General features: G+C 37.8%; 1 protein-coding gene across 1 annotated transcript; it reads right to left on the reverse strand.

Annotated features, from left to right (window-relative positions):
• Positions 1-480: 480 nt before the first annotated feature.
• LOC146314391 (cytosolic 5'-nucleotidase 1A-like) lies at positions 481-10,645 on the reverse strand. The gene is made up of 6 exons (XM_084737832.1): positions 10,424-10,645; positions 10,123-10,290; positions 7,165-7,294; positions 6,878-7,000; positions 4,278-4,462; positions 481-2,505 (listed from the first exon to the last, which is right to left on the reverse strand). The coding sequence occupies exons 1-6, from the start codon at positions 10,529-10,531 to the stop codon at positions 2,140-2,142; spliced, it is 1,080 nt and encodes a 359-aa protein (XP_084593958.1). The 5' UTR covers positions 10,532-10,645; the 3' UTR covers positions 481-2,139.
• Between the last annotated feature and the right edge of the window lie 2,029 nt (positions 10,646-12,674).

Here is a 12,674-nt window from a genome sequence, read left to right on the forward strand (position 1 = left end):
TCCACAATATAAATATTATTTATTTATTTAATTATTGATTAATCCGATGATCATTTTCTAGATTAATTGATTAAACATTCCAGAAATTGTTATTCTTCATATTTGAGAAGCTGAAAGCAGCATTTTCTGCCAAATTACCAAAAATTAAAAAATTCTTTAACAGCTGATTATCAAAATAGTTGCCAGTTACCTAAGTATTAATAATTAATTAATTAATTAATTAATTGATTAGTAAATTGCCAACTATTCTGATAATCTGTTTATCAATTCAAGCATTTTTCAAGCAAAAAATGTCAAATATTTGCTGGTTCCAGCTTCTTAAATGCAACAATTTGCTGCTTTTCTTTGTCATTTATGAAAGTAAGTGAAGTGATTCTCTTTGGATGGTTAGTTGGACAAGAGACACGATTTCAAAGATGTCACTTTTTTGTACATTGGACTAAAGGCAGAAAAGGTAGAAATCAGAGTAGAGAAAAGAGAAATGGTGCAAAAATAATTTTATTCTGTTACCAAACATGAGTTTGATCGATGTAAAACATCACTTGATCCGGCACATCAAGTTTTACCAGATATGATTTGGACATTCATAAATGTGTGTAACTGTGTAACACCTTAATGTTTAGTTATGCACACATTTACATTTTTTTGCAATTTCAATATTCATACACTGCAATCTGCAAACATATACAATATATGTAGTCAGTGCTATATAAAAAAACACAACAGAGAAGTGTAGTTACAGTGTGTTGCCTGATAACCAGGTTCGATGTAAAAACATTAACAGCTTACAGAACACAAAAAGTACAAAAGTTTGAGGAATGTAAGTTTTATATACTCGTGCACACCAACACAGAAAAACAGCACCAGTGTTCCCTGTAAGCCACAGACATTCTACCCTGTTTCTAATCTTGATGTCCCTTTAAAAGTGATAATATGTATTAATATCTCCCATTAAACGTGCAAAATTAACACCAGACACCAAAAATGATGGAAGGTTTTGGGTGGAATTTGCATTTTTTCCCAGCTGGTGACTTGAAAGATCGAATGCAGAAATAAAACTACGACTACAGCAGATACATTCTTGCGCCCCGGTCCGACTGAACATGAACCAATAACCAAAAACCAAGATAAATAGAATAAACATGGAATTGTTGTATAAAAGCGTTAATAAAATTGCATTAACTCCAAAAGGCACTGACAGGCAATGAATCTTGTGTTCCCCTGCCAAAACAATAATTGAAATAGTGTATGATACCGATTCTAACTATTGCTTTGAAAATACATTCCCCTACTTATCAAAGAAGAAAACAGTAGAAAATATTTTATAAAACACCCAAAATGAAGGAGGGTTTGTAGACTACATTACAAATTAATTACCTAAATTCTCTAAAAGTTTTTTTTTTAAATAGGTTTTTCCTACACAGCTTTGTTAAATACTCGGTTCTGACTGGTCAAATAAGGTATTCTACGTTTGGTGATTTCCGACTTGACCCGTCCTAAGTCCTGCCCCTTTTTGCCAGAACCCAATTTCTTGTTTCCCATTTCCTGTACTTAAATACGCCATGTGCTGGGCTCGTCTACGTTGAAAAGAAAACCAAATCTTGATGATTAAAAGATGCCGCTGAGGGACCTGTAAATAAGACATGTGGTCACATCTTAAGTTAGCAAATCGCTAGCTAACTAGCTAGCTATTGTACATAAATCCTTAGCTCGCTAGTTACATCTAATACTTTAATGATATAACATATTATCTAAGTACAGGAAACGGGAAAGGAGAAAGTTGACTGAGGTTCTGTCAGGTGCCAAGCCTGTTCAACTGTTATTGGAGTAGACAGCGAAAAGAGGTGGGACTTAAGAAAGGTAAGTAGTAGACAGCTGCTATGGAAGCAGTTCTGATCATAGACTCTGGTGAAGCAATAAAATCATTTTTAAATTAATATTTTGTGTCAAATTATCGATTTTTTGTAACCTCAGTAGCTGTGTAATAAGTGGAATGATGTAGAGTGAGTTGGTCATCATTGTAAAATGAACCCCTTCGAGGTGATCCTGCACCACCTTGTCAGGGTTTATTTTGTAATAAATACTCGCTCCTGGAGGAAATCACTGTAGTGCATATTTAACATTTTAACCATTTTTAGGTTATTTTTCTTTCGCAGGCTGCTCAATAAGTTTCCCCCTGTTGTACTTCTGTCCGATCCCATAGGGGACGTGTGCAGAAATGGTTCCCAGTTCCTTGGCCCCCTCGATGTGGAACATCTGGTCATCAAAGAAGATGTGGGGTTTTATCTTCTGGAGCAGGGGCCCTTTAGGAGCCCCAGCTAGGAAAAGAGCCTCGTCGATCTCCAGGCCCCAGCTGCGGAGAGTCTTCAGGACGCGAGCCCCTGAGCTGGCAGCGCTGCGGGCCGTGACCAGGAAGGTCCGAATGGGACAGTTCATACGCTCGTTCTTGGCGTAGAATTTTCTCTGGAGTTTCCCAAGAGCCTCCAGGAAACACTTTAAGGGCCCCTGAAAGAGCCAAAGAATCAAGTTAATTTGAAAAGTTTTCAAACACAGACTCTGATGTAATTTAAACTATTATTATTACAATTTCTTAGTTTTTTTTATGGTTTCTTTCCACCTGATGGTACATGCTGGGTGGGGCATCTTTAACACTGAAACACTACTCTATGATTATGCAACTGGTTTGCACTGTGGATATAGATCATGCAAATCAACCATATAAACACACACACACACACACACACACACACACACAGTGATGCCTCAGTTGACTTGAATAATATGCAGAGCTGGCAGAGCAGGTTCCTACAGTTAACCCTGCAGATATTCCCCAGAATCTTGTCCTTTCCATACAGGTGTTGATATTTTAGCTGACAGATTTGGTGAACTCTTCTGTTCAGCTTGTATCTTTCTAATAGTCGTTTTTTTCTTTTGTATTTTTCTTTTTTTATATAATTTATAAACACACAACATATTTAGATGTATGTTTATACAATGTGGTTTTTTTTACTAAGTTGACTGACAGATATGAACAATAATTCCAACCTACCCAAATTACTGTATTACCTGTACCTGTGCAAATAGCAATAAATCTTGATTTTTTTTTTTTTTTATTAAAAATAGCTTTGTATTCTTTTTCTTAAGTTGAAGAGAGATCCATCGTATAAGCCAGTCAGTCTGCTATCTGGTTATATGTTACTGTATACATGTGCAAATAAGCAAAATCCTAAACTAAAACCTAAACTAAACTAATACCTGTTAACAGAGAAGACTTCAAAAGGTACTCTACTGTAATACTGTTGCACTCAGGATGAACAGTTTAAATAAAGTATCAAACTCGATTCTGTAGAAACATAGATATTTAAAAAAAAAATTCCATGTCAAAACACACCACCTACATTACCCTCAACAAATTCTGTCAGAGATTTACTGAAATGAAGACCGATGAACTTGTTTAAGAGGGTGAATGATGAGTAAAACTCTCAGTCTACAATAAAACTCTCAGCACTCCAAAACAATCTATACAGTTTGATGAGGAAAGATCATTATTGAATAACACAACTGGCTTATAAGATCAATTTTGACTGGTTCACCCCTTGTATTGTTATCAAAATATATCTGGATGTACATACTACACACAGTGACTATGTCCACTATTAATCCATATATGAAAAAATCATGAATTTGATACAGGTCATGTTAACAGCATGTTCAGTCAGGATATTCCCAATTATTCCAAATGCAGCATCTTCTGATTAAGACGTGGGATATGCAGCTATGATTCAGGTTTTAGGAGCATTGCTTTGAGTGTCCTAGTTAGGTTTTTTACCCACAGTTTGAGACGCCCAGTCTCTTGTCTGTTTACAATCAGCTCTGTGTGTGTAAACAAACCAACTGGCCAACAGTTTACAAAGATGGGATAGAGATGCATGCACAAAAGAAAAGTCTACATTTCTACTTGGAATTGCAAACACACCTACTTTTAAATATCATGGAAAACTTGTATATCAACAGGTTTTAGAATACGTGCAAAGATCACAACCTTTTCTAGAAGGTGGGTGAACGAGAAGAAAGAGGAGCGCCGTGTTTGTTGCATGCACAACTGCATATAACTGGGAATATTCATTTTCATTAGCCCTGTTAACAGCTTAGAAAGAATACTGTCTTTTTCAGAATAAGGGCAAAAACCTGAATATTTGGTGCATGTAAACATAGTTAATGTCTCTCTCCATGATGTGCCAGTGATGTTTAAGTACATGGAAACAGCCATCAGTTACCTGAGCCAGAGGTTTGTTCTCAAACTGCTTCTCATGCTCAAAGAAGGTGTCCAGGCCATGTTGCTTCACGATGATCTCTGACTCGTCCGAGAAGAGCACGGCATCGCCATCAAACGCCACTCTCAGCTGCGTATCGCTCAGCTCACATTCTGTTTTCGGCATAAACATCGTGGCTGCAGCGATGCCTGAAAGAAAAGAGGGAAAGGTTGATTAAAGACATGCTTTGAGATGTTCCTCCATGATGTTTTCAGGACAGTTTGACACCTCACAGCTGCAGGCAACTTCAAATTCCTATTTTATTAATCATGTCTTTAGTGCCACTGCACATCAGGTTTGTGCAGTCACAACAGAAATGTCTTCTCTGATACCAGGAACAGATTAAAATATAGAGTGAACAGCTGTTACCTATATGTTCCTTTTTGTTTAAAGGAAGATTTTAGGACTGTAAATCTGTTGCCTGTTGTGTTCATCCACTTTCATATAAATAAATAAATCTAGAGCCTTTAGGGGCCGGTATATATATCAGAAAACTGGCTGTTTTTCATTTGTATTTCATATCTGTCCATATACAGGTTAGATGAGCCTGATTTGAAAACCTGGCATGACTGAGACATTTTTAGCATGCAGCACATCCATGGGTACAAGTCTGGACTTGGACATGGATATCTGTTATTTTCATAAGATTATGGAAGCAATGTAAAGACTTACCACTAAAATAAAATGAAGAGTGTGGAAAGCAAGAGAGTAACGGTTGGGCACTTTGCAAAAATACTGGTGTAATTTATTTCTCCTTTCCTACAAATACTGATTTACGTACAGGGTAAACAGGTACTTGCATGTTTGGGATAAATGGACAGGGTCAGCAGCAATTTGAGTGTACGCTATATTTGGAATATTTTCACCACTTTACCTTCCCATCAGACAGCCTTTTCCATCAGGAAACCTCCATTATTTAGGCTAAATATTGCTCTCTCTCCAAACCAGTCAAATTTCATTGCCAGAAAGTGTTATTTTACCTTGCAGAGCACAGGTCTACAGCTGCCTCAATCTGTTTGTTTGTTTGTTTGTGTTATTGTGTGACTTCTGTGTTTTAAAGGGTTAGTGTGGATTCAACAAACTCACACAACAACACAAACAAACTATCTGATCAAGACAGTAATAGACAACCAACTCCAGTATTCTGCAAGGTAAAATTTCTGATTTAGCCTATGGAGTCTGGTGGTTTTAGAGAGAACTATACTTGGCTTATATTACAGTGGTTTCCCATCAGAAAAGGCAACCTGACAGTAAGGTAAAGTGGTGAAAATACTCTAAATATAGTATACACCTAAACTAGTATTGATTTTTTTTTTAAAGATGGGCCTTTCTGTAGGTGGTTATTGATGCTGACCCTGTCCACAGCAGTACATTGCTCAGCTTCCTACACCGCCACTGCGGCAGCTTCCTCAAACTGGGCGTGTGCCAACTGCCATCTACTGTAGGTAATACACTGATTATGGATAGGTGTCTCATAAAATCCTTCTTCACATAGTCCAAACTATCCCTTTAACAACACTGACGTTCTGCAGAATCTCTTAAGCCTAAGTTTGCAAACTGTGGTTCAAGTATCACTGGTGGTACTTAATTTAATTAATTTAGCACGTCATCAAAATACTAAAAAATTCAAATGAAAATACTTTAAATATGAGATCACTGAAATGTAATTAAAATAAGAATACTATTAGAATATAACAGTAATTGGTCTTTCTTGCAGTGCAAACATCATTATGAGACTCAACACTGGTCATAATGGTGGTTCTTCGAAGCCTTATGTTCTCTGAGGTGGTACGTGGTGTGAAACGTTTGAGAAACACTGCACTAAGGTAACGGTTTTGTTCCCCAGTACTGTACCACAAAGGTACCCAGTATTTACAAAAACAAATTATAAACAGAGTAGGCTCTAATTTACTTCTCCTTTCCTGTAAAATGGCCAATTGTTACTCCCTTCTTCTCTAAAGTCTTGCTTTCCTCCTCTGTGCCTGCTATTTAAGTAGCAGTAGGAACCATCAAGTATCTTATTGACACTCAAATCATACAACACAATTACATTGTAAATTGTGGACTGGATTATGAAGTGCTACCCATCACAATAATGATTTCCCAGATCCCAAAGGGATGTCTTCACATGTCTGACCAACAGTCAAAAACCCGAGAGATATTCAATTTGCAGCGAGAGAAACACATCAAAGCAGCAAATCGTGAGAACCTGTTCAGCATTTTTGCTTGATAACTGACTTTAACCAATTATCAAAACTCCTAATTAATATTCTGCTAATATTAAACTAATCAGTTAATTCCCGCACTGCATTTGAATGTTTCATATCTGTTTGTTATGAGTGCATTTGGACGACAGGGAGCCACAAATCACATGCAGTCTTCAACCAGCTCCTTCTTGCTGCACAGCGTGGGGGTCGAGAATGAGTCATACACACAAAGTCGACATGAAAGTGTGTAAATATCAGTGTAGTACAAACACACCTCAAGGCTGCTGATGTACAGATCTGTTTATAATACAAAAACAGGCTGTGTGAGATAGAAGTCTGGATTATAATGCGACTCACCTTCCTCTATGGCCTCTGTGACTTTTTCTGAGTCCTTGGACAGATACAGGTTGGTCATGTAGGCCTTCAGGTAGCCTATAGGACTCTGCCCTCCGGTCATACAGAATCTCTCTATGGTCAAATCTGAAAGTATAAAGAAAAAAATCCCACTCTGATTACACTATAACAACTCTTCATCACTTCTAGTGTGTAATTACTAGACTCAGCTCTGTTCTTGATTATGCCTGTTGCTGCCGCTGCCACCATGCTAAGACAATCAACAATGTTTGGTTTATGATGCAGCGTACCATAGTGATTAATGCTGTTTATGAGCCGCACTCCAACTTGGGCATGGTTGTTAGTCATTAAGACGATGTCAAACAGCTCCTCGCTGTCTGGGTAGAGCTCCCTCAGTCGAGCGTTCACAGTCATCAGTGCCTGCATGAGAAAGACAGGATATTGTATCAAAGCGTTCAAAATGAGGTTACAACACAAACATTACAACATCACATGGGTCTTAAAAGAGGACACAGAGGCATTAAAACACCACTGATGCACAAAAAGTGCTTTATATACCACAAATGTCTTCATCAGAGTATCACAGACATGTTGTTATCAGTGTATACGTAACATTAAGGGGTGTAACGATACATCCATTTTGATCGATATATAGATTCAATGTTAAATGATTCAATATTATCCATGCAAAGTGAAAATACCAATCCTTATCATCATCTTTAAGGTTTGCCTTTATTTTGAAATTCCCATGGCATCTCTGTGTCACAAATATCTGCAAGAGTTCAGTCATCAAATTATTGAATCAGAATTTGGTTGCTTTTTGTGAGTTGACATGAATGTTGATGAATGTCTTAAACAGACATATGATATCATCTGATACTGACCGCAGGGCCCCTGAATTGAATCAAATAGAAATCATATCATTGCAGACTCTGTGACATCCGGAAATACTGCATTGTTGTCCAAAGACTTTATTTGAAATTGTACTGTGATGAAAGTTGCAACTGTCACTCCAAATAACATACAGTATGTCTCTTGCGTGTTACTTTAAATACACAATTTAAGCTTTAAATGATTACTCTAATTGCATAGTCCTGTGATAAAGAATTTAATTGCCAGTCATTATTTAATAGTTGTAAAGTGTACATGCTTGTGTTTGGTATGTGGAAACAGCAGTATCACAGAGTATACAGAATCTTTGATATATATCTCAGAGCTGCAGTACTTGTGAGCCACAGCTCAGTCAGTTTACTTGTAGGAGTGTACAACCATCACTACCCTTCCACAACAATTGTGCAATGAAAATACTTAACATGCAGCAGTGAGTCATTGATCTCTTCATATCCTTAATCCAGGCAAGTTTACGTTTGTAGAAAGACAACCAAACCGTCATCGAGTAGTTGCATAACAGCCAAGATCATTTAACAGTAACTGGGTGCAGCAGTCACTCCAGAGTGATAATACCCATGAATACGTTGCTGGATACACCGAGGAGTGGTTCATCACCAGCTCTGAACATCAACCAGTATTTAGTTGTACAGAAGATTTCCGCCTCCTTCATACAATGTGAAAATGTTGTATTTTCTTGCTGAAGACTGGTTTGGTTTCGTGACTTGTATATCTGCATTCCAGGAGAGGTGTGTAGTTTTTAAAGGGAAATTCTCTTATTTCGTCTTGTTACAGTATGTATTCAACGATAGAGGAAAGTCTGGGTTATTTTGTCATTAAATGAGGAATTTATAAGTCAACAGGGAACCTCCATCATATCGAAAGATGGATGATTAACTTCCTGATTTCTGACATTTAAAGAATGAATGGACAGACAGTTAAGAGAGAAATTGCGTCTGTGATAAACTGTAGTCACAGGTTGAGATTTCGGACGGGGCGGAGTGTATCAGTCCTAGGGCGCTCCAAACAAACAATACTTTGTTATGATAATTAAGTAGATTTTTCAGGTATCTGCACTTTAGAAGCAAAGGAAACACTTCGCATATCTATTAAAAAAGACAGGTGCGTTGGAGAGAGAAGACCAAAAAATACCTATACCTGATGAAGGTCTAGTTTTATCAATTTTTAGGTATCTGTACTTAAAATATTTATTTTAAATGACAGCTTTTTCCTTTTATTCCCTAAATGTTCACACAGTTATCTGAATTTTCAACTCCTTACATTTTCAAAGCAGGCTCGTTGTTTAGTTTTAACACATTTGAGGGTAATTATTGATTATGTTGATTTTGAATCTTTGCACACTGCCTTCCCAAGAACAAGGCAGATTTCAACCTTAATGGATAATAACGTAGAAAAGAGACTTCTTTGGTGTACCCATCAGTGGATGCATGACAGACGTAACCAGACGAAAACAACGTAAAAGACACAACAAGATGAAAACAATGTAGAGGATGTTACAAAACAAAAATGATGTAAAAGATGTAATGACAAAAATGACCTACAAAAACAGACAGAAAAAAACAAAAGATGTAACAGGGTGAAACAAGACAAAACTAGAGCAAAACTAAAACATGTAATCAGACGAAAATGACGTAAAAGACATAACAATACAAAAACGACGTAACAAAAAACAAACAACGAAAAATACAAAATGAAGAAGACGTAACAAGACAAAAACAGCTCAGTGAGGTAGAAATGTCCTTCAGAGGGCTACATTTTATTTTCACACTCTGAATACATTTCAAAGCCTGAACTTTTTCACTTTTACCCGAGTACAGAAGTTGAATCAGCACTTCTACTTTGACCAAGGTTTTCTGTACAAAAGTATCAGCACTTGACTAAAGAATGTGTGCATTCTTTTGCCATCTCTGGAACACATGCATAATATTTCATTTTACTTTGAAGTGTCACCTGAATTTTGTTGTTCTTTACATAGATAAGAAGACATCACCACTATATACTGAAGCAGAAAAGGCTCAAATTGGTGCATAAAAATCATCAGAAGTGTTTGATATAATATTTTCTGGAGGAGGACCACTGCTTCAAACCAAATACCTGCTTTATATGACTTGCTGAGGTGTGGCCCTAAGTGCTATATGGCTTAAAATCTCAGCATTAGACTGTAGATGTAGGGTCTGAAACAGGGAACATTTTGTAAAGCATGTATCCCTGGTTCTGACTGAGTCATCTACGTGCTTTCTGTAGGTTAATACAAATATTTCAGGGGCCACACCCTGCTAACACTCTGCAGACTTGCTATAGGTTGACAATCCCCTGTCTGAGGCTCAGGCCCACTGTACCTTGACGAAGGGGAAAGCAGCTCCAGGTTTCAGAGGCTCGTTTTCATTCTCTACCTGATGAGCCACATACTTCTCCACTCCTTCCTCCTCATAAATTTTCCTCTCTGCCACCATGTTGAAGAGGGTGCGGGAGGAGACGGCGATGGTGACGGCATAACGGGGTTTGGGCTGTGAGTTGATGCAGAAGTCGTAAAAAAACATTAAATACACAGCAGTAAAATAATACTCGGCCACAAAGTGCGTGCAAGAAAGTACGAGCAGCTAACGGACAAGCTCTTAAACTCCTCAGGAAAATACTCACAGGTCTCGGTCTGTTTGACTTGAGGTTGTCAAAAAAAGCTTTGGCCGCAGCCCAGTCTTTCTCCTCACCGTTATCTTGGGTTGGATCGTTTGGCTTGATTTCACTCATTTTATAAACTTGTTTTAGTCCTAAGACGTCCGCAAAACCCGAGAAAATGTGAGGTAGCGGCGGCGAGTAAACTTTCAGGAAATGTAGTAAAAGAAAGCCTGGTGGGCGTGGTCTCCAGCAGTGACGCAACCAATCAGATGCACTTGGTTGAACAGAATGATTTATGCTAAGCTACTGGTGACTAATGGTATTGATATTAGGAATGCCACAAGATTTTTTCTGGTCAGACTGGCAGAGGGCAAGTTTGTATTACTAATAAGATTAAAGTACACAACATCAAGATTTTGCTTTTGACACATTTATTTATTTATTTATTTAATTTCATAATTCAATCCACTTAACTTTTGGACTCAAGACTTATAATGCAGAAGCGTCATTACAAATTTTGGACATGATGACTGTAGAGTTGAGTTTATTGTAAACTCAATTGTAAACTGGCCTTGAAAGGCAAATTCCACATATACAAGTGCTGAATGGAAAATAATACCCCCAGCTTCACAAGATTCTCATTTGAATTTAAAGACTAAATTGGGACTTTACAAATCAAAGATAATTTGAAAAGCATCACAATTAATTATACAACTGTCTCTTCAATAAAAACTGATGTACCTTTCCCATGTGTTTTTTTTCTCATGGTATCAAGTATCAAAATCATTTTGCTTTTTCTTGTATTTGCAGCAAGGGGTTAATTATAATTTATTTAGATGAGTTTTATACGTTGAAGGGGGATTTATACATTATCATACATTATATCTGACATGTTTATATATAAATATACATATATCAACATTATATGCAGTATATATGTATGCAATTCATCAGTGTAGTAACAGTAATAGTGTAGTAATAGATAATATGATACATGATAAATAGCCTACAGCTGTGCTTATCTAAAGCTCATCTTGTCATGTTGCCAAAACGACCAGAATACACATTTGACACTGTGCTTTTATGGATAGTTTATTTAATTAAATTAATTCTTTAACGAATCCCTGGATGTTTGCTGCTACTAATCACACTGCTGTCGTTTTGCCTTTTTGTCTTTAACTGCTTATGTATAGTATCCATTTACACTTGTATTATTATTTTAGTTTCATATGCCATATCTCTATTCACCTGCTATTTGAGGTTCATCTTATTTTACATTTTTAAATATCGTGTCGTTAATATTAATATTTTACATTATTATTGTAATAGCAGATGCTTTCACAATCTCTCTGTCACACACACTGTCTCTCTCCCTCTCTCTCTCTCACACACACACACACACCGTCCACTGGCACATGAATGACCTCCCTCCTCCGTCACTCCCCCCTCCCCCCCCACCCTTCCTTAGAGTTGGTAGAGTCCGGGACGGAGCATCATGGCGATAGACGGTAAGTACTCGGTCTCAGGTGTACTGCGGGACTCGCGTGAAACTTTACTCGGGACAGAATGACAGCACTATTTAAAAATCATATTTTACATTTACCGGGTCTGTTATTTATTCTTTTTTTTTTTTTTTTTTTTGCTCAGTTTGGTTTTCATCTAAATCAGACTGTGAGTACCGCAGTGCTCCAGAGCTGGGACAGCTACTGTAGCAGACAGCGCGGGGATGTGATGCTGAAGTGCGGACGGACACCCGCACCGATGCAGGAGTGTTGTGGTCCCTTCACGGGATGCAGCGTGCTCTCAAGTGATGCTAAAGTGGATAGTCCCGGTGCTGCTTTGATTGACCATGTGGAGACGTTTGTCAACTGTTTGATTAACACGTCTGTGACAGTGTATCGAATTATTTAAATATATATATTTGGCTGTAAAAGAAAGATCTCAGCAGGCTGCTACTTTAGCATCACACAGCAACTACTTTGTTAAAGAACTAACAGCTACATGACTTGGCGGATGGATATGGCGTAATATTATCAATCAAAAAAGAACGTTTGAGTCCTAGAAGGACTCCGCCGGTTTCAACCGTTATTTTTTGTATACGCACGTGCGGTTGACGCTCTCCCTGGTCTTTATACCTAATGTGTATGACCAGTATAAAACCCTGCAGGACGACGGATAAGCGTCTCCTCAAGGTTTTAGTGAAAGTGACCGGACACATCGCCGAGCAGCGACACAAGGATGGAGTCAGCGAGGAGTACGCGCGTGCCTCGTCCGT

This window comes from Lutjanus erythropterus, chromosome 15 (assembly GCF_056507025.1).
Source record: "Lutjanus erythropterus isolate fLutEry1 chromosome 15, fLutEry1.hap2, whole genome shotgun sequence".
NCBI classification, from domain to species: domain Eukaryota; kingdom Metazoa; phylum Chordata; class Actinopteri; order Lutjaniformes; family Lutjanidae; genus Lutjanus; species Lutjanus erythropterus.